This window comes from Callithrix jacchus, chromosome 11, assembly GCF_049354715.1.
Source record: "Callithrix jacchus isolate 240 chromosome 11, calJac240_pri, whole genome shotgun sequence".
NCBI classification, from domain to species: domain Eukaryota; kingdom Metazoa; phylum Chordata; class Mammalia; order Primates; family Cebidae; genus Callithrix; species Callithrix jacchus.
In genome coordinates, this window is record NC_133512.1 from 75,890,546 (window position 1) to 75,914,518 (window position 23,973).

General features: G+C 44.2%; 1 protein-coding gene across 12 annotated transcripts in view; it reads right to left on the bottom strand.

The window, feature by feature from the left end:
* The window catches only part of PUS7 (pseudouridine synthase 7), a 71,832-nt gene extending 51,515 nt beyond the window's left edge, over positions 1–20,317 (bottom strand). For 7 of the 12 annotated variants that reach the window (XR_013524067.1, XR_013524066.1, XM_078343110.1 and 4 more), the window contains exons 1-4: positions 20,108–20,317; positions 5,776–6,205; positions 2,968–3,052; positions 2,736–2,837 (exon numbers count right to left, since the gene is read on the bottom strand). Coding sequence is in view for 9 of the 12 variants with exons in the window: in XM_078343110.1 (XP_078199236.1) it covers positions 2,736–2,837; positions 2,968–3,052; positions 5,776–6,164 (576 nt within the window). In the remaining 3 variants the exon portion in view is untranslated. Of the gene's footprint in view, positions 1–2,735; positions 2,838–2,967; positions 3,053–3,954; positions 4,150–5,775; positions 6,206–20,107 lie in introns of those variants that run through there. The other 5 variants (XR_013524068.1, XM_009002616.5, XM_002751719.7 and 2 more) reach the window with 3 other exon arrangements.
* Positions 20,318–23,973: the final 3,656 nt, after the last annotated feature.

The following is a 23,973-nucleotide window of genomic DNA, read 5'->3' on the forward strand; positions in this document are numbered from 1 at the left end:
CTTTACTTTATTCTATTTTTTAAAAATGCTAGTTGAGATCAACCACTGCTAAACTGATTTCATGATCCATTAATGGGTTGTAACCTGCAAGCTGAAAACATCAAGATAATATCGCAGCTACTACTGGCTAAACTTGATGATATTTCAACAAAATAAAACATGAAAAAGATCCCACCAAACTACATTACAATTACAGGTAAACCAATTCTTCATAGCAAAAAGTGAGTCTAGATCTGAAATTACTGATAGGAAAGAGAATCATAGTTTGTATATATAAATACATAGTTAGACCTCAAAAACTCAGAAAGTCTTTTATCTTCATTTTACAAATGAGGAAACTTGCTCATAGTTTATACTTTTTAAACATAAAGACTTTGGGTAGATGGGAAAACATCAGTTTTTAGGACGATAGTAAATTTTACCACATGTATATGAAAATACATATAAGCCTAAGATAGGCCGGGCGCGGTGGCTCAAGCCTGTAATCCCAGCACTTTGAGAGGCCGAGGCGGGTGGATCATGAGGTCAAGAGATCAAGAACATCCTGGTCAACATGGTGAAACCCCGTCTCTACTAAAAATACAAAATCTTAGCTGGGCATGGTGGTGTGTGCCTATAATCCCAGCTACTCAGGAGGCTGAGGCAGGAGAATTGCCTGAACCCAGGAGGCGGAGGTTGCGGTGAGCCGAGATCGCGCCATGGCACTCCAGCCTGGGTAACAAGAGCGAAACTCCGTCTCAAAAAAAAAAAAGCCTAAGATAAACCTCTGCATTGTAAAAGCAAAGGAAACCTGAACGATTATTCTGGATTTCTCTAAAAACCTGCAAGGAATTTTCTTCCTGGCATTGCTTAAGATTTCATCTAAAGATTTTGTCAGTAAGGCCGGGCGCGGTGGCTCATGCCTATAATCCCAGCACTTTGGGAGGCAGAGGAGGGTGGATCACGAGCTCAAGAAATCGAGACCATCCCGGTTAACATGATGAAACCCCGTCCCTACTAAAAATACAAAACTTAGCTGGGCATGGTGGCGCGGCCTGTAGTCCCAGCTACTCGGGAGGCTGAGGTAGGAGAATGGCTTGAACCCAGGAGGCGGAGGTTGCAGTGAGCCGAGATCGCACCATTGCATTCCAGCCTGGGTAATAAGAGCGAAACTCTGTCTCAAAAAAAAAAGATTTTGTCAGTAATTCCAGATCTCTAACATTGTAATACCACACACTTGGCAAGTTCAAGTGGGGAGGGAGACAAGAGGCAGATAATGGATTCTGAAAAGCTGCAGTAAATTTATTAACTAGGAGTGCTGGAAGGGGGAATTTCAGATAACTAAAAACCCATAGCTCACTAAAATGTGGTACAAAATTAATTTAACATAATTTTTTTTTTTTGAGACGGAGTTTCGCTGTTGTTACCCAGACTGGAGTGCAATGGCGTGATCTCGGCTCACTGAAACCTCCGCCACCTGGGTTCAGGCAATTCTCCTGCCTTAGCCTCCTGAGTAGCTGAGATTACAGGCACGCACCACCATGCCCAGCTAATTTTTTGTATTTTTAGTAGAGACGGGGTTTCACCATGTTGACCAGCATGGTCTCGATCTCCTGACCTCGTGATCCACCCGCCTCGGTCTTCCAAAGTGCTAGGATTACAGGCGTGAGCCACCGCACCCGGCCAATTTTTTTTTTTTTTATATAGAATCTTGCTCTGTCACTCAGGCTGGAGTGCAGTGGTATGATCTTAGCTCACTGCAACCTCTGTCTCCTGGGTTCATGTGATTCTCTTGCCTCAGCCTCTCAAGTAGCAGGGACTGCAGGCCCATACCACCATACCCAGCCAATTTTTTTTGTATTTTTAGTAGAGGTGGGGTTTTGCCATGTTGGCCAGGCTGGTCTCAAACTCCTGACCTCAAGTGATCTGCCCACCTTGGCCTCCCCAAGTGCTGGGATTACAGGTGTGAGGCATTGTGCCCGGTCAACAAAAGCTTTAACAATGACATTTACTATTCTACTCAGTAGCTGAGCTCTCCATTTCTTCAATAGCAGAATCAACCCAGGATGAGCAAACAAATGCTTTCCTACTTCCTTTCCCCATTTCCTCCCCTTCCCAGAGCCCCAACTGAGACCAAGAAACTGCTGAAGCCAGAACCTGACCTGGGTCACAGACCTGACAGGCAGCAAATGGTGGTCCTGTTAAAACAGACCCATGGTGGGCAGATCACCTGAGGTTCGAAGTTCGAGACCAGCTTGACCAACATGGTGAAACCATGTCTCTACTAAAAGTAAAAAATTAGCCAGGTATGGTGACGCATGCCTGTAAAGAAACAGACCCATGGTATAACAGTTACTCTGTGATTCTAAACAACAAATATCTTTGTTAATTTGTGGTCCCTGAAATTCTTTCTCAGAGATGGGGTCTCACTATGTTGTCCAGGCTAGTCTTCAACTCCTAGGCTCAAGAGATCCTCTGGCCTCAGCCTCCATAGTAGTTAGGACTATAGCCACATAGCACTGCACCCAAATAAAAATATTTTTAAACAAAACATAACTTGTGGTGGGATATAATTTACCTGGGATACCAGTTATCTATCCCATTAAAAATTTTTTTTAGCGTAAATACCCTTTAGATCCAATAAAGCAATGGCACCATTTTGTTAACCATTGTAACTTTTTGCATAAACACTTAACATTGACCCAAAAATAAACCAAAACCCTAAAAACCTTTTCAAATATTTCTACATTATTTACCTCAATGGCAACACTGGTTTCCTTATTTTTGAAGAGCTGGAGCTCTTCCAATTGCTGCTTTTCTTCAGCTGTCAAAACTGTAAATATATCTTCTGAAGGGTCCTTTAAAATAACCATGAGAACTCGGTGAATCATACACAGAATTCAACTTTATTAAAGCTCTGTATTTCTGGATCTCTAGGAAATGCTATTTTTATACAGAAGGTGACATTTGCTAAAGAGCTACTTTTACCTCCTCATCCACTGGAATGGACAAGTCATTCAAATGGCTGATCCGTCCATCTTTTCCTATTTCATGAACAACGAAGTCGGAGTACCTGATGAAAAGAAAACATAAACTTTCAGATAATTAACACCCTGTTTTCTATTAATTTTAGGATAAAGTTGATCAATAGTAAGCTTTACTATTGTGCAAAACAAGGAATTTTTAAAAATCTTCAGTGCAAAAATCACATGGGAGTTTGTTTTTTTTTTTTTTGAGATGGAGTCTTGCTCTGTCACACAGGCTGGAGTACAATGGTACAATCCTGGCTCACTGCAACCTCCACCTCCTGGGTTCAAGTGATTCTCTTGTCTCAGCCTCCTGAGTCGCTGGGATTACAGGCATGTGCCACCATGCCCCACTAATTTTTCTATTTTTACTAGAGATGGGGTTTCACCATTTTGGCCAGGCTGGTCTTGAACTACTGACCTCAAGCAATCCGCCCACCTCAGCCTCTCAAAGTGCTGGGATTACAGGTATGAACCACCGCACCTGGCCTTTTCTGTTTTTTTTTTTTGTTGTTGTTTCTTGTTTTTTTTTAATTGAGACGGAGTTTTGCTCTTGTTACCCAGGCTGGAGTGCAATGGCACGATCTCGGCTCACTGCAACCTCCATCCTCCTGGGTTCAGGCAATTCTCCTGCCTCAGCCTCCTGAGTAGCTGGGATTACAGCCACGTGTCACCATGCCCAGCTAATTTTTTGTATTTTTAGTAGAGACGGGGTTTCACCTTGTTGACCAGGATGGTCTCGATCTCTTGATCTCGTGATCCACCCGCCTCTGCCTCCCAAAGTGCTGGGATTACAGGCGTGAGCCACCGCGCCCGGCCCTTTTCTGTTTTTTTTTAATGAATGCTGAGCCACACCTTGGCTCAAGTTTCATATGATAATTTAAGAAAATACCCTCTAAGCTTCTAAAATATTTTTCCAGAGAAACACAAAAAACAAAAGCTTACTAACATTGCTTGAACCCAGGAGGTGGAGGTTGCAGTGAGCCGAGATTGCACCATTACACTCCAGGTTGGGTAATAAGGGCGAAACTCCATCTCAAAAAAAAAAAAAAAAAAACAAAACATTACCCTATGACTATTCAGACAGCTCCCACTAAATTAAGCCACAAAATATAATACACGGTAATTGAATCAGAACCCAGTGAGTCTACTTGAACTAGCCTGAAGCTTGCCTTCATGTTAAATATTTTACATGCATTATTCAAACTCCTCAACAACCCCAATGTGGTATATAATCTATTTTATTTTATATTTATTTATTTATATTGAGATGGGGTTTTGCTCTTGTTGCCCAGGCTGGAGTGCAATGGCACGATCTCCCGGCTCCAAACGATTCTCCTGCCTCAGCCTCCCGAGTAGCTGGGAGTACATGCATGCGCCACCATGCTTGGCTAATTTTCGTATTTTTAGTAGAGACAGGGTTTCTCCATGTTGGTCAGGTTGGTCTTGAACTCCCAACCTCAGGTGATCGACCTACCTCGGTCTCCCAAAGGCTGGAATTACAGGCGTGAGCCACCGCGCACGGCTTTATCTTTTTCAAATGGAGTTTTGTTCTTGTCGCCCAGGCTGGATTGCAAAGGTGCAATCTCGGCTCACTGCAACCTCCGCCTCTAGGGTTCAAAAGATTCTCCTACCTCATCCTCCCAAGTAGCTGGGATTACAGGTATAAGCCACAACACCCGGCTAATTTTTTATATTTTTAGTGAGACAGGGTTTCTCCATGTTGGTCAGGCTGGTCTCAAACTCCCGACCTCAGGTAATGTACCCACCTCAGCCTCCCAAAGTGCTGGGATTACAGGTGTGCTGTGCTCATCCTATTTTATTTTATTTTTATTATTTTTTGAGACAGAGTCTTGCTACCCACCATGTCTGGCTCATTTTTGTATTTTTAGTAGAGATCGGGTTTCCCTATGTTGGCCAGGCTGGTCTTGAACTCCTGATGTCAAGTGATCTGCCTGCCTCGGGCCTCCCAAAGTGCTGGGATTACAGGCATGAGCCACTATACCGGCCTGATCCATTTTTTAAATAAGAACACTGAGGTTCACAGAAGCGAAGTAATTACTAAGTAGAGAACTGGATTTACACTGGGATCTATCTGGCTCCAAAGACTACCTTCTTCTACCACAGCTGTGGTACATTCAAGTGAAAAAAGAGTTTAAGATTATAAAACACAGTCAGGAGAACACCTGAAACCATTTAAATGAATTTACTTATTTATTCTTTAAGACGAAGTCTCACTTTGTTGGGCAGGCTGGAATGCAGTGGTGCGATCTCAGTTCACGCCCCCCACCTCCCAGGTTCAAGTGATTCTCTTGCCTCACCCTCCGAGTAGCTGGGGTTACAGGTGCTTGACACTATGCCCAGCTAACTTTTGTATTTTCAGTAGAGGTGTCGTTTCACCATGTTGGCCAGGCTGGTCTCAAAGTCCTGACCCCAGATCCTCTTGCCTCAGCCACCCAAAGGGCTGGGGTAACAGGCGTGAGCCACCACACCCAGTCAATGAATTTATTTGAGCCATGATGTTGCCATTGCATGCCATCCTGGGTGACAGAGTGAGAGCTTCTCTCAAAAAAGGGGAAAAAATTAATTAAAAATTTAAAATCTAAGGCTATTTATTTATTCAGGCAGGTTTCCCTCATCCTATTCCTTTTGACCAGCAGTATAAACAATCCTTGGAGATAGAAAGCTAAATGGAAGAATATAAAACTGATTTCTTTCTAAAGAAGAAACCTAATCCATCAAAATAACTTTATACATAAACTAAACATACCTTTCTTTTAAGATTCCTGAGAACCCTTGATGAGAACTCACAAACTTGGTGATGCCTACGTCAGCCTCAGTGAGTCCATGCTTCATCATGTCTGCAAAACTCTCTGATTCCTCCTCCTCACACTCCTCTGAAAGTCCATCTTCCTCCTCTTCCTCGTCTTCCAACTGAGCCTCAGAATTCTCTCCACCTTTCCCAGCACTGACAGTGTCAGGAGGCCCAGGCATGTCTTCACTGATGGACAGAAAGTCATTCTGTAGCCCATCTTGATCTTTGGTTGGATTGCATTCTGAGAACTTCTGTTTTTTTGTCTCCTCAGCTGGGACCCCACTGTCATTATCTTCGACAACAAGGGCCCTGCGTTTCAGCGACACACCAGTCATTTCTGTCATCTCTATCTTTAAGGCTCCAAGAAAACATTTAAGAAAACCTGCTAGGGAAGAGGAAAGAGTAGAAAGTAACAATCACTTATATAGAAGCTGGTTTCAGGCCAGGCGCAGTGGTTCACACATGTAATCCCAGCACTTTGGGAGGTCCGGGCAGGCAGATCATTTGAGATCAGGAGTTCAAGACCAGCCTGGCCAACATGGTTAAACCCTGTCTCTACTAAAAATTAGTTGGGCATGGTGGCAGGCACCTATAGTCCCAGCTACTTAGCAGGGGCTGAGGCAGGGGAATTGTTTCAACCCAGGAAACAGAGGTTGCAGTGAGCCAAGATCGTGTCACTGCACTCCAGCCTGTGTGACAGAGTGAGAGATGGTCTCAGAAAAAAAGAAAAGTTGTTTTAGCAGAGAAAGGCGCAGTTAATGCTGTTCATAGGATCCTAAAAACCATTTATATAAATAATTCTGCCTGATGCTGGCATATACTTCTTGTGAGACAGAAAACCAGCACAATACTTCTGCATGGAATTTGACAGTGTGCATCACAAGCCTTAAAAATATGTATGCTCTTTGAGCCCGTAATACTACTTATAGGGATTTATCTTAAGAAAATAATTAAGAAAGTGCTTCAAGTTTTAGTTCTAAGGATATTCATCTCTGTACTTTCTTTTTCAGTGACAAGGTCTGGCTCTTTCAACCAGGCTGGAATACAGTGGCATGATCATAGGTCACTACAAACTTCATCTCCTGGGCTCAAGCAATCCTCCTGCCTCACCCTCCCCAGCGTGACATGATAAAAAGCCCCATAAACCTGCATACCTCAACCATACCTCAGCTTTCTGTTGAAACTGCTCTCTATAACCCAAATGTAATAAGTAATTAAGGACTGTAACTGCCACCCTACCCAAACAATGTGTAAACGAATGCTGATCTTATGCTGATCTTAACTTCTGTGAACCACTTAAGTAACAATCAGAATGCCAAAAAGTCCCCTGGCCCTCGGATTGTCCAGAGCCCCTCATCCTCATCTTCGCCCAAGAATCCATTGGACACCCAAAACCCCTCACCCTCATCTCTGCCCAGAAGATAATTTACAGAATCCACTAGCCCTCAGAATGTCTCAAGTCCCTCACCCCCACCCCCACCCCTCACCGTTACTCCCAGGGTAATTTTTACGGGTATAAAAGGTCTTAACACCCTCCTTTTGGGGCCACAGGTTGAAGAGACTTGAGTCGTCCAGGGCCTCCAGCAATAAAAACCCTGCAATTTAGCATAGTTTTGTCTTAGTGTTAACTTTCTATGCTCGCTCCACTACAACACCAGTAGGTGGGACTACAGGCGAATGCCACCATGCCTGGCTAGTTTCTTTTATGTTTTTTTGTTTTTGTTTTTTTTTTGTAGAGACTAGGTCTCACTATATTGCTCAGGCTGGTCTTGAACTCCTGGGCTCAGGCAATACTCTCACTCTGGCCTTCCAAAGTGGTAGGAATATAGGTGTGAGCCACCATGTCTGACCGAAATGCTTTTATATTAGCAAAATATTAAGAGCAATTAAGTGTGGCTGGGCGTGGTGGCTCATGCCTATAATCCCAGCACTTTGGGAAGCCGAGGTGGGCGGATCACCCGAGGTCAGGAGTTCGAGATCAGCCTGGCCAACATGGTGAAACCCCATCTCTATTAAAAACAAAAAAAAGAGAGAAATGAAGCCTGGGTACATAAATTGAACAATACATAGAAACACTGACAAGAAATTGGGAAAGGTGGTTACCTCTAAGAGAGTCTAGAAGTGGTGGCTAAGGACAGAGGTGGAAAATTTGCTGTTTTCATTCAATACCATAGTTGTATCATTTGAAGCTTGTTTGATGTGTATGTATCACCCCTTTCAAAAAACTGATTAAGGCCAGGAGAAGTGGCTCATGCCTGTAATCCCAGCACTTTGGGAGGCTGAGGTAGAAGGATCACAAGGTCAGCAGTTCGAGACCAGCCTGGCCAATAAGATATAACCCCATCTCTACTAAAAATACAAAAATTAGCTGGGCATGGTGGCAGGTACCTGTAGTCAAGGTACTTGGGAGGCTGAGGCAGGAGAATCGCTTGAACCCCGGGGAGGTTGCAGTGAGCCAAAATCGCGCCAGTGCACTCTAGCCTGGCTGACAGAGTGAGATTCCATGGCAAAACAACAACCACTACCACCAACCTGATTAAATAAAATATTGTATAATCACATTTACTAACATAAAAGCATACCTATAACATGTTTTAAAAATTGAGGATATGGGAGAATGATCCAAGATGGCTGATCGCTAACATCTTGGAATTGCAGCTCCCAGTGAAAGCGCAGAGAATGAGAGGATGCCACACTTTCAGACAAATTTTCGTTGCTCATGGAGCAGAAGATTCCCAGTGGAGGAGCCACACGGGTCGCCAGCGCGACTCTTGCGGCTGGGCAGCGGTTTTGCCGGCTCCTTGGTGCAGCAGCTCTTGGTGCAGAGTAAACGGGACTGGTTCCCCTTCTGACCGAGGTTTGGAGCTCTGGGAAGGCAGTCGCCTATTAGGGACTCAACAAGGAAGCCAGACTGGAGATTCCCAGGCAGAAAAGCACCATCAGTCTTAATGCTGCTGTTTTGGCCAGCGCAGTGGGTTGCTCATATTTTGGCCCTGGGAATTAACAACTTGGACGTCCACTCAGAGACCTAATTTGAAAGTTGGTAATTACAAAGACGACAGGTGGATAAATTTACAATGATGGAAAGAAACCAGCGTAAAAAGGCTGAGAATACTCAAAATCAGAATGCCTCTCCCTCTACAGAGGATCACAGTTCCTCATTGACAAGGGAACAAGGCTTGATGGAGAATGAGCACATCCCATTAACAGAATCAGGCTTCAGAAGATGGATAATAAGAAACTTCTGTGGGTTAAAAGAACATGTGGTAGCCCAATGTAAAGAAACTAAGAACTTTGAAAAAAGGTTCGACGAAATCCTAATGAGAATAGACAACTTAGAGAGGAATATAAGTGAATTAATGGAACTGAAGAATACAATACAGGAACTCCGAGAAGTATGCACAGGTTTAAACACTCGAATTGTTCAAGCAGAAGAAAGGATATCAGAAGTCAAAGTCCAACTTAATGAAATAAAATGAGAAGACAAGATTAGAGAAAAAAGGATAAAAAGGAATGAACAAAGTCTCCAAGAAATGTGGGACTATGTGAAAAGACCAAATTTACGTTTGATAGGTGTACCTGAATGCGACAGAGAATGAATCCAAGCTGGAAAATATTCTTCAGGATATTACTCAGGAAAATTTTCCTAAACTAGCAAAGCAGGACAATATTCAACCCCAGGTAATACAGAGAACACCACAAAGATATTCCTCAAGAAGAGCAACCCCAAGGCACATAATCGTTAGATTCACCAGGGTTGAAACGAAGGAGAAAATACTAAGGGCAGCCAGAGAGAAAGGTCAGGTTACCCACAAAGGGAAGCCTATCAGACTTACAGCAGATCTCTCAGCAGAAACTCTACAAGCCAGAAGAGAGTGGGGGCCAATATTCAACATCCTTAAAGAGCAGAACTTTCAGCCCAGAATTTCATATCCAGCCAAACTGAGCTTCACAACTGAAGGAAAAAGAAAATCTTTTATGAACAAGCAAGTACTCAGAGATTTTATTACCACCAGGCCTGCTTTACAAGAGCTTCTGAAAGAAGCATTACACATAGAAAAAAACAACCAGTATTAGCCTTTCTAAAAATATACCAAAAAGGAAAGAGCATCAACATAAAGAAGAATTTACATCAACAAATGGATAAAACAGCCAGTTAACATCAAATGGCAGTAATCCTAAATTTAAATCGACTAAATCCCCCAATCAAAAGATACAGCCAAAACCCAACGGTATGCTACATCCAGACCCACTTCACATGCAAGGATACACAAAGACTCAGAAAGATTTACCAACCAAATGGAGAGCAAAAATAAACAAATAAATAAAAAGCAGGAGTTGCAATTCTTGTATCTGATAAAATAGATTTTAAAGCAACAAAGATATAGTGGTAAAAGGATCAATGCAACAACAAGAGCTAACGATCCTAACACCCAGATACATAGAGACTTAGATTCAATGAGACAGAAAATGAATAAGGATATCAAGGACTCGAACTCAGATCCGGAACAAGTAAACTTAATAAATATTTATAGAGCTCTGCACTTTAAATACACAAAATATACATTCTTGTCAATACCACATCACACCTACTCGTAGGTTTAAATGAAATATTGATTGACCATTATTAATACCCTTTTTTTTTTTAAAGAATAAAGCAACATTTCCATTCTCTCTCCCTCTTCTTCTTCCTCTTTCTTCCTCTCCTTCACTCTTTTTCTTTCCTTCTCTCAAAAAAAGAAAAAAAGAAATCAACTTGTAGACCTCTAGATTCATGTTGGCAATGTCTCTCTCATTGCCTGATCCCTCCCCTCCCCTCCCCTCCCCTCCCCTCCCCTCCCCTCCCCTCCCTTCCCTCCCCTTCCCTCCTCCTTTCCTCCCTTCCTTCCTAAAAAAAAAAAAAAAAAAAAAAATTGAGGATATGTCATACAGGGGGTATAGAGTTTTAGTTCTGCAAGATGAAAAGTTCTAGAGAGTGACTGTCTTAACAATGTGAATATACTTAATATCACTGAACTGTACACTTGGTTAAAACGGCAAATTTTAATTTTTTTGACAGGGTCTCACTGTCTATCTTATTTGATGCTTTTGGTAAAATAAGGATAAAGACTTTTTCTATGTTAATTATAGACAAGATGCTGAAGTTAACATACTGTGAACCCAGAAAACATATACATAAAGAATGTAAATGAGCAGAAAATAATATTCTAGTTCTCTAAGGCATGATTAACAAGAAAGCACTTATACAAGCATCTACACCAAAGTAATAATGATTAACTAAATTTTAAAAACCCTTAGTTGATCTTGCCCTGTTGTCAAAAAATAAAGAACAAAAAGAAAAAAACAAGTACATGCAAAAAGTAAAAGCTAAAAAGGATTATGAACGGAGGGTAAGCGAGCTGAGCCGGCACGGACAGCATGCTTACATGGCTCACAGGTGTTAAGAAGCTCTAAAACCGCTCAGGAAGTGGCCAAGGAGATGGACAAGGAAGATAAGGCTTTCAAGTAGAAACAAAAAGAGGAGGAGAAGAAACTCCAGGGGCGAGAAGTGACAGGGAAGGGCCCCTGGTCACAGGTGTTATTAAGAAATCCAGCAAAAAACCAGCAGTTCTTTGTGCTTGAGGCAATAGTGACCCTGGGTTCCATTCCTGTTTAAACATCTGTATTCCCTGCCATAATATCTTTTGCCATCTATAGGTAGAATGAAGTATGGTCTTGGAGCTTGTTATACATTTAAGAATAAACTTTCATTAAAAAAAAAGAAAAAAGTAGCCAGACAAGGTGGCTCACGCCTGTAATCCCAGCAATTTGGGAGGTCGAGGCAGACAGATCACCTGAGACCAGCCTCGCCAACATGCTGACACCTCTCTCTACTAAAAATACAAAAATTAGCTGGGCATGGTGGTACACACCTATAATCCCAGCTACTTGGGAGGCTGAGGTTAGAGAACTGCTTGAACCTGAGAGACAGAGGTTGCAGTGAGCCGAGATCACACCACTGCACTCCAGCCTGGGCGACAGAGCGAGACTCCATCTCAAAAAACAAACAAAACAAAACAAAAAAGTATTATGGCAGCTACAAAAAGTAGGAGAGAACGCACTGAACAAAATGTCAGTTAAAATAATTTCCTTTGAAAGACAAAAAATTAAATACAGGAAATGGAAGAACCCGAAACTGGAATAGAAAGAGACCACAACTGTAGTTTATTAGTGTCTCAGGAGGTGGGGAGCTGGGTGGGGGACAGCATTAGGAGAAATACCTAATGTAGATGACAGGTTGATGGGTGCAGCAAACCACCATGGCATGTGTATACCTATGTAACAAACCTGCACAATCTGCACATGTACCCCAGAACTTAAATTAAAAAAAAAAATCTCTAATTCAAACACTTATTCTTTGTCCTAAACAGGTGTAGTCAAAAAAAGAATCCTGGTTTATGAAATGCTGATACGATTTCACTCTTGCCTTATAGCAACAAAACTACCCCCAGAGGTTTTGCACAAGTCAGAGACAAAAAGAGACCAGGGCTTACTTATACAAGGACCAGGAGAACACGCCGAAGACAAAACCTAACCAAAGACTGCAACGCCTGGGCCAAATTTTGTGGCCTGAGAAAGAGGAAGGAAAAGCAGGGGAAGGGCCTTTGGAGTCAAAGGTACAGCATGTGCAAAGGCTTGGGGGCGTGGAAACACACGGAGTGCTGGAAGAGCGCAAAGAACTCACTGCCCACTGTGGGAATTAGACACACAAGGAGAGTCTGTGGTTACACATCAGGAGGGTGCGGAGACCACATGAGGCCACACAGAGGAGTCACATCCTGAAAACCAGACCAGCACTGGATTTGTAATTTAGAAAGATTCTGTGGCACCCCTTTGAAGAGAAACTGGGGTTAGGCTGGAAGACCAGGTAAGAGGGTACAGCTGTAATCTGGGCAAGAAATGAATATAATCTGATCTAAGGCTGAAACAAGGAAGATAGATGGAAACAACTTTCAAGAACAGCTAGGAAGTGGCAGCAGGGACAGGAGAAGGTGACACATGTGGGAGGAAAGAGGAAATACTTCAGGATGACTCGAGTCTCCATCCTTGGGGAACTGAGAGGATACTGGTGGTCTTCCTGATACGGGGGCCCCAGAAAGAGGAGCCCACTCATAGTCCTGCGGTGTTCCAGATACCTAGGGGGACATCCCACTGGAGACGACCTGTGGGCAGTCATCACATTGTGTCACACATGCCCTTACCAAAGACCTGCAATGGCTCCCCAGTGACCATACAGGCTCCCTAGCTGGCATCATGGATCAACCAGGAGATCCTGATGCCCTTCCAGAGGCCAGAACTCTCAGTAAGGAGTAAAGAGTGGCCAATAACAGCCATTCACACAGCTTGACGCAGGGACTTCACAGTCAGCAAAGTATTTCACCTCCTGCTCTTATGCAGAAAAAAAAATCAGGCCTCCCCGCGTCAACTATCTTGGAGCCAGATCTAGGTTTTGCCATTTACCAAGTGGTTGACTTAACCTAAGGCTGTTTCTTTCTCTGTAAAAGTAAAATATAATGACTTGGCCAAAGGTCTGTGATAGCTCATCTTATTTAACTGTTAGTCCTTAATATTTATTATGGATGATTTACACAGCAGAACTGTATTGTTGTATCTGGAGAAGTTTTTTGTTGTTGTTGTTAAAAAAGCTTCTATGTTTCTTGTTTTCTGGGCTAATAATTAAACATGGTTCTCTCTCTCAAGTACCATTTAATTTTGAGACCCTCAAACACTGCCAATGGCACCAAATAAACAGTATGAAAAGAAACAAAATCTAAAAGCTGTTGGAATCCCAAAACACTCGAAGCCTTGAGGGAAAAGTGACTGTGATCTGAGTCAAAGATGGTTAAAATTTCTGTTCCTCAGATTACAGATTAGCTCACTTTCTGATTTTTCCTGTTTTATACAATGATTAAAGATTCATAATTCACAACCCTTGTCAGAGATGAATTTTCCCTTTGGTGTCCTGCTTACGCTAAAACCATATGACAGAAAACCCAGAACTATTACACCTTCTCCAATGTACCCTCCACAAAAAGAAACACTGCCTATAACCAAATTGCTGTAACTATGTGCCAACCCTATATGAAAAACGTTGTAATTGTGCTACAAACTCCTGTCTCTATATAAAATCTAAAACTTCCCTACTTCACAACTCTGACTCCATTCCATTGGAGTAGGTGTTTCCAGGTGGGCCATCCTCAAACTTTGCACTTGAATATTTCCCTTTATATGAGATTCTGATACTTCTGATTATTTTAGGTTGACAACAGGCCTTTAGGTTGCCAGTCTTTTCTCGACATTTGTGGACATTTGTCTGATCTCTTTTTCTTGATATATCTAACTACAAAGACAAGCTTATTAACTAAACTCACTTTTAAATTTCAAATGAAATTACATCTTTCATTTGTTTAAGTCAATGGCCCTATCACAGACAAAGTAATTTTTTTTTGACACAGTCTTGCTGTTGCCCAGGCTGGCGACACAGTGGCACAATCTTGGCTCACTGCTTGAACTCCTGAGTTCAAGCACGTCTCATGCCTCAGCCTCCTGAGCAGCTGGGATTACAGGTGTATGCCACCATGCCTGGCTAATTTTTGTATTTTTAGTAGAGATGACGTTTTAACAGGTTGGCCAGGCTAATCTCTAACTCCTGGCCTCAAAAGATCTACACACCTTGGCCTCCCCAAGTGCTGAGATTGCAGGCGTAAGCTACTGCACCTGGCCCAAATTAATTATTCAAGTATATATAGTACCAGTGATTTTAAAATCACTTAATATATACTTTTCTAAGTTCTGTCCTATAGGCCTAAAAGCTGAGAGCATATTTAACCAGAACTGTTCAAAGTTCTGGACTAGGAGAGCAAAACTCAAATTAGTATCATTTTCATAAGCAGGAATTACATGAAACATTGAAACAGAATATAATTATTATTTTTTTTGAGACGGAGTTTTACTCTTGTTGCTCAGCCTGGAGTGCGATGGCGCAATCTCGGCTCACCGCGACCTCTGCCTTCCTGGTTCAAGCAATTCTCCTGCCTCAGTCTCCCCAGTAGCTGGGATTATAGGGACCTGCCACCACGCCCAGCTAATTTTTGTATATTTAGTAGAGATGGGGTTTCACCACATTGGTCAGGCTGGTCTTGAACTCCTGGCCTCAGGTGATCCACCCGCCTCAGCTTCCCAAAGTGTGGGATTACAGGAATGAGCCACCATGCCCGTCCTGGAGTATAATTTTTTTTTTTTGAGACGGAGTTTCGCTCTTGTTACCCGGGCTGGAGTGCAATGGCGCAATCTCGGCTGATCACAACCTCCGTCTTCTGGGTTCAAGCAATTCTCCTGCCTCAGCCTCCCGAGTAGCTGGGACTACAGGCATGTGCCACTATGCCCAGCTAATTTTTGTATTTTTAGTAGAGACGGGGTTTCACCTTGTTGATCAGGATGGTCTCGATCTCTTGACCTCGTGATCCACCCGCCTGGGCCCCCCAAAGTGCTGGGATTATAGGCATGAGCCACTGCGCCCAGCCCCTTGGAGTATAATTTTTAAATTGAGGGTTGGGGAGAGAAGAGAGAGGTGATCTTGTGAACACAGAAGAGGCCTGAGAGAATTTGGAAAGACAAAACGACCCTGACTATCCCAAGATGAGAGGCTCAAGGAAATCGGTTTTGCAGTCAGAAAAACCAAGCATTCTACCCTGAATGAAGTTACTAGATGTAAAAAGAGGGGAGAGGGCAGTGTTGAGGTTTCTGACATATTTAAAAGAAAGCATTTTAAGGAAATGTGCTGCACAAATACACCACCCATGATGGTAATGATGTGATCTTAATGGTGAAGTAAAACTCTACAGACCAGAAGCAACACTACAATCACGAAGAAAATGAACTCCTCTGTACTTTCTCCAAAACTTGAACTCCCGACCTAAGGTGGTCCGCCCACCTTGGCCTCCAAAGTGCTTGGATTACAGACGTGAGCCACTATGCCGGACCAACTTTCTCCAAAACTTAAAATCCTTCATTTTTTTTTCCCCCTGAGACGAAGTCTTACTCTATTACTAGGCTGGAATGCAGTGGTGTGATCTCTGCTCACTGCAACTTCCACCTCCTGGGTTCACGTGATCCTCCCGCCTCAACCTCCCAAGTAGCTGGGAGTACAGGCATGTGCCACCACATCAGGCTAATTTTTGTATTTTTAGTAGAGATGGGGTTTCTCCATGTTGGCCAGGCTGGTCTTGACTCCTGACCTCAGGTGATCCACCCACCTCAGCCTCCCAAAGTGCTGGGATTACAGGTGTGAGCCACTGCGCCCAGCCAATCCTTCACATTTTTTTGGAGGGAATGCTAAAATAATGGTTTCTATTTCCTCTGCACTCCAAATGAGACAAGTGAGAATAGAAATATTATAATTTTAACAGTATTTTAAAATGCTTTTCAAGCCAGGTGGGGTGGCTAATGCCTGTAATCCCAGCACTTTGGGAAGCTGAGGCAGGTGGATCACAAGGTCAGGAGTTTGAGACTAGCCTGACCAACATGTTGAAATCCTGTCTCTACTAAAACTACAAAAAAAAAAAAAAAAAAAAGGCCAGGGCCAGGTGTAGTGGCTCACACCTGTACTACCAGCACTTTGGGAGGCTGAGGTGGGCAGATCACCTGAGATTGGGAGTTCAAGAGCAGACTGACCAACATGGAGAAAGCCCATCTCTACTAAAAATACAAAAAAATTAGCTGGGCATGGTGGCACATGCCTGTAATCCCAGCTACCTGAGAGGCCGAGGCAGGAGAATTGCTTGAACCCAGGAGGCAGAGGTTGCGGTAAGCCAAGATAGCGCCATTGCACTCCAGACTTGGCAACAAAAGTGAAACTATCTCAGTAAAAATTGAGCCCAGGAGGTCGAGGCTGCAGTAAGCCGTGACGGTGCCTCTATACTCTAGCCCGGGTGACAAGAGACCCTGTCCCAAATAAATAAATAAATATTAAAATCCTCTACACCTACAACAAAAATAAGGCTTAGCATTTTCTAATTTTTAATATAACACTAACAACAGTCCCTTATTTATTTATTTTTGCGATAGGATCTCACTCTGTTACCCAGGCTGGAGTGCACCAGCGTGATCTGGGCTTAATGCAGCCTCGACCTCCTAGCTCAAGCGATCCTCCCATTTCAACCATCCGAGTAACTGGGACTACAGGCATGTGCCACCACACCCGGTTACATTTTGTATTCTTTGTAGGGTTGGGGTTTTGCCATGTTGCCTGCTGGTCTCAAACTCCTGAGATCAAGTGATCCACCCTACCTCAGCTGGGATTACAGGTGTGTGCCACTGCCCAGGCCAAACAGTCCCTTATTAATTCCTCCAAAATAAACATCAGAAAAGCAGCCATTAGTCTTAATCCTATCATCATATTTCAAAACCATCCACTGCTTTCACTTTTTAATGCATCTTTCCTCCATCTCCTACAAATTTCTCTAGCTCTCACGGAGGTGAGCATTTTCTTTAGGGCAGGGCACAGAGAACACACTACATTTTTTTTTGAGATGGAGTCTTACTCTGCTGCCCAGGCCAGAGTGCAGTGGTGAATCTCAGCTCATTCCACCTCCACTTCCTGGGTTCAAGCAATTCCTCTGCCTCACCCTCCTGAGTAGCTGGGATTACAGGCATGGGCCACCACGTCCAGCTAATTTTTCTATTTTTAGTAAGAGGGTGTTTCGCCATGTTGGCCAGGATGGTCTCGGACTCCTGACCTCAAGGAAGCTGCCCACCTCAGACTACCAGAGTGCTGAGACTACAGGCATGACATCACCGGGCCTGGCAGGCACACTGCATCCTAACATGCAAAAGCATTAAGTCTATGAGGGTCATTAATTCTGCAATTTTTTTTTCTTGAAATGGAGTTTCACTCTTGTTGCCCAGGCTGGAGTACAATGGCATGATCTCGGCTCACTGCAACCTCTACCTCCCGGGTTCAAGCGATTCTCCCGCTTTAGACCCCCAAGTAGCTGGGACTATAGGCATGCGTCACCACGCCAGGCTAACTTTGTATTTTTAGTAGAGACAAGGTTTCTCCATGTTGGTCAGGCTGATCTCAAACTCCTGACCTCAGGTGATCTGCCCACCTTGGCCTCCCAAAGTGCTGGGATCTGCAAATATTTATTGAGCAAGTATCCTATGTGTCTGGCATTGTTGTAGGCACTGGAGGAAAAGGTAAATTTCCTGTCCTCATGGAGCTTACAATGTATTTGAGAATATATCAGAGAACACAATAAAATTAATCTCAGTACATGCAAGCTCCAAAGAATTAAAGCGGAGTAAGGGGCTAAGAGTAAGAGAGGTGCTCTTCAGTGATGCCTCATCTAAGGAGACTTCTGAGCAAAGACAAGGAAGAACCAGACAGGAAAAGACATGTGTGAGAGTTCCAGGCAGCCCAAACAGCACGTGTAAAGGACCACAGCAAACCTAGCCGACAGTATGACCAGCTGGATTGCTCTCTCTCTCTCTCCTAGGTAAGGAAAAATGCTGTTTCATTAATACAGTACCTGCATGCCCCTGCCTCTATCAAAAGACATGTTCAAGGCTGGGTGTGGTGGCTCACATCTGTAATCCCAACACTTTGGGAGGCTGAGACAGATGGATCACCTGAGGTCTGGAGTTCAAGACCAGCTTGGCCAACATGGTGAAACTCTGTCTCTACTACAAATACAAAAAATTAGCTGGGCATGCTAATTAAAAATTAGTGGTGGCATGGGTCTGTAATCCCAGCTACATGGGAGGTTGAGGCAAGAGAATCGCTTGAACCTAGCAAGCAGAGACTGCAGTCAACCAAGATAGTGCCACTGCACTCCAGCCTGGGAGATGGGGCAAGACTCCATCTAAAAAAAAAATCATCCTTACCACTGTACTGAGTGGTAAAAAATAAAACGAATCAATACTGTTTCTCTCTCTCTTTAAATAAATCACTTTCTACCTCCCAAAAAAAAAAAAAAAAAATCAATAAATAAAGACATGTTCAAGGCCGGGTATGGTGGCTCAAGCCCCTAATTCCAGCACTTTGGGAGGTCAAGGCAGGAGGACTGCTTAAGGTCAGGAGTTTGAGGCCAGCCTGGGCAATATAGTGAGACCCTGTGTGGTGGCACATGCCTATAGACCCAGCTACGTGGGAGGATTGCTTGAGCCCAGGAGTTCAAGGCTGCAGTGAGCTAAGATCATACCACTGCACTCCAGCCTGGGAAACAAGAGTGAAACTGTCTCAAAACAAAACAAAACAAGACCATGTTCACAGGGAGTTGTTAAGTACGTACTGTTGGCTACTTTCCTACTGATTGAAAAATAATGATTGCCTAACCATCCTCTTTCAATAGGGTTGTACAGTCCAATGGGGCATACTCATTTCACAGATGATTAGAGGCTCGAGGATGGGGGAGGGAATCCCTTAGTAACCCTTTATTTTTGGAATGGAAAAAAAAGGTGGTTTGAAGGGACCAAATATTTGAAAAACTAAACTTTTTGCCAATCCTATTCAGCAGGCAACGAAGGGGTGCTTCCAAACCCCTCGGCACAGGGCTGACTGGGAGGGCTCGAGTTTCAGCCTGCACAGCAGGACCTTCATCCGCTCGTAAAGCTTTCACCCAGCTTGAAGGCTGGAGAAAGCACTCTTAGTTCGCAGCTAGTCCACTCCTACTCTGGGAAATGCATACAAAGCAAGCAGTCTCCAGAGCCCGCGTGGCGCATAGTAGGCTTCCAGTGAGGGGAGACGCAGGACACCGGCGGAACACGTGGGCTGGACCCACAGAAGGCAGGCGCGTGGAAGCAGTGGCACCGTGAAGGGCTTCCTTCAAGGAAAAGGCCGGTTTTCTTCTGACGGAGGGACAAGAGTTTAGGGATCGTCCGGGGCGAAGAAAGGGAGGAGTGGGAAGAGGCCCCCCCACCCGGGGGACAGTGCCGCGCGAGGAGGAGGGAGCGCGAGGGCGCGGCGCCCCCTGACGACTGGCCGGGCAGAGGGCGGAGGGCGAAGGGCAGGGGGAGCAGTGAGCAAGGCGCGGCGCCCGCACCGCCGAAGCGCAGGACTCGCGGAGTTCCAGCCACGCTCCCGCAAGCGAGATCCGTAATGGAGGCGCCGCGGGCTCCGACCATTGCGGAGCCGCCTTCCAGTCCGCACTGCCTCTCGGGGCGGAGCCCTGGGGCTGGGGCTGGGGCCCGGGCCGGGCCGAGGGCTGGTCGAGGAGCTCCAGCGGCCGCAAGGAGGCCGCGCACTTACCCGGAGCCTGGGAGCGCGGGCGCGGCGTGGGCCGGGCGGCGAGGTAGCCTGCGCTCGCTCGGAGAGCAGGAGGGCGGCGAGGACCACTCGGAGGAGCCAGCGGCTAGGGCAGCCGGGCAAACGCAGCGCGTCCAGCGCCAGCGACCCGATGCGCTCGCGCGGACTCACCGGCGACCAGGCTCGCACACGTGCGGCGCTACGACGCACCGCGGCCGGGCCAGACCCGCCCTGGGGGTGGAGCCCGCTCCCCACCGCCGGCCCCTCCCCCGCCCCACCCCCTCGGAGAGGCGCGCGCCCAGGCTGCGCGCGCTCACCCCGGACCTCCCACGCGGCCGCGCCTGGGTCGAAACTGCGGCAGAAAGCGATTTCATCAAGCGTCTAAGAGACCTTTAGATCTTTAACAAGTCTAAGGCAGCGCTTGCCTCCTCTGCTGTTATTATATTCTAAGAAGTGTTTCCTCCACATAGTTGTCGCCTTTTCATGTTGCACTGACCACGCAGTTAACAGTAATGAAAAGAGAATCATTTTAGGGTCTTTCTCCATGCCCCAGATAGTAGTTCACTGTTTTCTGTGCTCCCTCAGTCACTGCAAACATTTCTGTTGCCAAAACTATACATTTAATCTTAAATTATTTATTTCCCTGTATATTTCCTTTATCTGAAAGTAGATTTTTCAGAAGCCAAAATTTGGGTTTACGACAATCTTTTTTCTCCTTTAATTTCATTTTTAATTGTTATCAGAGTATATATTTTTGTTATCAGAGTAATTGTTGTAATTTAGAGGCAAATGATTCTGTAGAAACTTTGTAAGGTTTGCAATGAAGCAGCAGGGACTGTATTCCCACTTCAGCCCTCACCTGTTTCTGCCTTCTCAAAGGCAGTCATATTTCACCTCTTTGTTTTTTTTTCCTTGCGATGGAGTCTTGCTCTGTCAGCAGGCTGGAGTGCAACAGCATGATCTTGGCTTACTGCAACCTCTGACTCCCAGGTTTAAGCTATTAGTCTGCTTCAGACTCTCAGTTAGCTGGGACTACAGGTGCATGCCACCATGCCTGGCTAATTTTTGCATTTTTAGTAGAGACGGGATTTTGCCATGTTAGCCAGATTGGTCTCAAACTCCGACCTTACGTGATCCACCGACCTCAGCCTCCCAAAGTGCTAGGATTACAGGTGTGAGCCACTGTGACTGGTCCATTTCATCTCTTTTAACTCATTATTTTGATATTTATCTTAATATCTCCATACAGTGTGTTCATATTGTTATTTCTTGATTTTTCACTTTTAGGCATTATTTACTGACTTCATTTAATGGAAAATGAAGATTTAGCTCTCTTTCCTTCCCCTTTCTCCACCAAACTTTCCATCCTTTCGTCTGCCCAGCAGAGTTATATTGTACTTTTTTGTGGATTTATGTTTACTTCATTATGACTAGGTAAATATCATTCACATTTTAGGCAAGTAAAAAACTATGATTATTTCTCTTCTGTATGGCTTTTGTTTTTCCTCTAGTTAATAATTAACTTATTTTAGTTTACTATTCATCACTAGGTCAAGCCCCCACGTAATGATTGTGTAATTCTCCCCCTTCCAGAGGTTTAGAATGAGGTGTTCTATTAGTTTCATCTGTCTCTTCTGGACCCTCCTGACCTGCGCTAATCTGTGCCTGTTCCACAGTTGTTGTCAGGGTGTCTCTGTTGTGTGTTCAATCTGGTTCCTATAGCCTTTATGTCTTCTTTATTCTTGGTGTACTCTTTTAGTGGAGTACAGCCTTCAGTAGCTTCCTGAGAAAAGAGAAGTAAATGAAAGCTAAATTATTTCAGATCTTGACTATGTTTTTATTCTTGACTACAAGTGTTAAAAAAACATTTTTATTCTAACCTCACATTTGATTCATAGTTTACTAATTAAGTACAGAATTCTGTGCACGTGTGAGTTCGGGGGTATATGGGAAATCTCTATATCTTCCTCTCAATTTTGCTGTAATCTAAAATGCTCTAAAAAAGTAAAGTCTAGTTTTTGGCCAGGTGTGGTGGCTTATGCTTGTAATCACAGCAATTTGGGAGGCTGAGGTGGGCAGATCACTTGAGGTTAGGAGTTTGAGACCAGCCTAGCCAAAATGGTGAAAACCCTTCTCTACTAAAAATACAAAAATTAGCCAGGTGTGATGGTGCACACCTGTAGTCCCAGCTACTTGGGAGGCTTAGACAGGAGAATCACTCGAACCTGGGAGGCAGAGGTTGCAGTGAACTGAGATCTCGCCAATACACTCCAGCCTGGGTGACAGAGTGTGACTCTTGTCTCAAATAAATAAATAAATAACGAAAGGAGCACTCACTTGTGAAAATGGGAAGGGTGAAAATAAATAAATAAAACTAAAAGAGCATTCAGAGGCCAAAAAATAGGACAGCAGAAATTTAATGTCTCCTGGGTTCAAGCAAGTCTTGTGCCTCAGCCTCCCAAGCAGTTAGGATTACAGGTGCATGGGCCACCATGCCCAGCTAATTTTTTGTATTTTCAGTAGAAGCAGGATTTCACCATGTTGGCCAGGCTGGTCTGGAACTCCTGACCTCAAGTGATCCACCTGCCTTGGCCTCCCAAAGTGTTGGGATGACAGGCGTGAACCACTGTGCCCAGCTTATCTTCTGACTCTTGAACCTTTAATTTCTGCTGTTATGTTTTTTCATCTCTGAATGCTGTTTTTATTTTATGTATTTATACCATCCCCATTTTCACTAGTGAGTGCTCCTTTTATTATCTATTTATTTATTCATTTTTGAGACAGGGTTTCACTCTGTTGCCCAGGCTGGAGTACAGTGGTGCAATCTTGGCTCACTGCAACCTCTGCCTCTTAGGTTCAAGCAATTCTCCTACCTCAGTCTCCCAAGTAGCTGGGATTATGGGCACCTGTCACCATGCCCAGCTAATTTTTGTATTTTTCGTAGAGACGGGGTTTTACCCTGTTGGCCAGGCTGGTCTCGAACTCCTGACCTCAGGCAATTTGTTCTGCCTCGGCCTCCAAAAGTGCTGGGATTACAAGCGTGAGCCACTGTGCCCCACCAATGCTCCTTTTAAATAGTATCCTTTTCTCTCATATGTGGGAGCTAAACATTGAACAAGTTGAATTCATGGAGATAGAGTAGAATGATTGTTACCAAAGGCTGAAAGGGTAGGGTGGATGAAGGCATAGAGTGGGGATGATTAATGAGTCCAAATATACAATTACGAGCCAGTTGCCATGGCTCATGCCTGTAATCCTAGCACTTTGGGAGGCCAAAGCAGGAGAATTGCTTGAGCCCAGAAGTTAGAGTCTAGCTTGGGCAACTTAGCGAGTCGCTGTCTCAACAAAAAAAAGTTAGCCAGGCATGGTGGTGCCAGTGTGTAGTCTTAGCTACCCAGGAGGCTGAGGTGGGAGGATCCCTTGAGCCCAGGAGTTCAAGGTTACATTGAGTTATGATTGCACCGCTGCACTCCAGCCTGAGCAACAGACTGAGAACTTGTCTCAAAAATCAAACAAAAAACCAAAACCAAAACAAACAACAACAAAGAAAAAAAAAACAGGGCGACAACAGTCAACAATATTGCATATCTTAAAATAAAGGGTGGACTTGGACTGTTCCTAACATAAAGAAATAAGTTCTCAGGATGATTGATAACCGGTTATCAACCAGTTATTCTGATTTGACAATTACATATCGTATACCTGTATCAAAACATCATCTGTGGGTCGGGTGCCGTGGCTCACGCCTGTAATCCCAACACTTTGGGAGGCCAAGGCAGGCGAATCATGAGGTCAGGAGTTCAAGACCAGCCTGGCCAACATGGTGAAACCCCATTCTACTAAAAATACAAAAAAAAAAAAAAAATTAG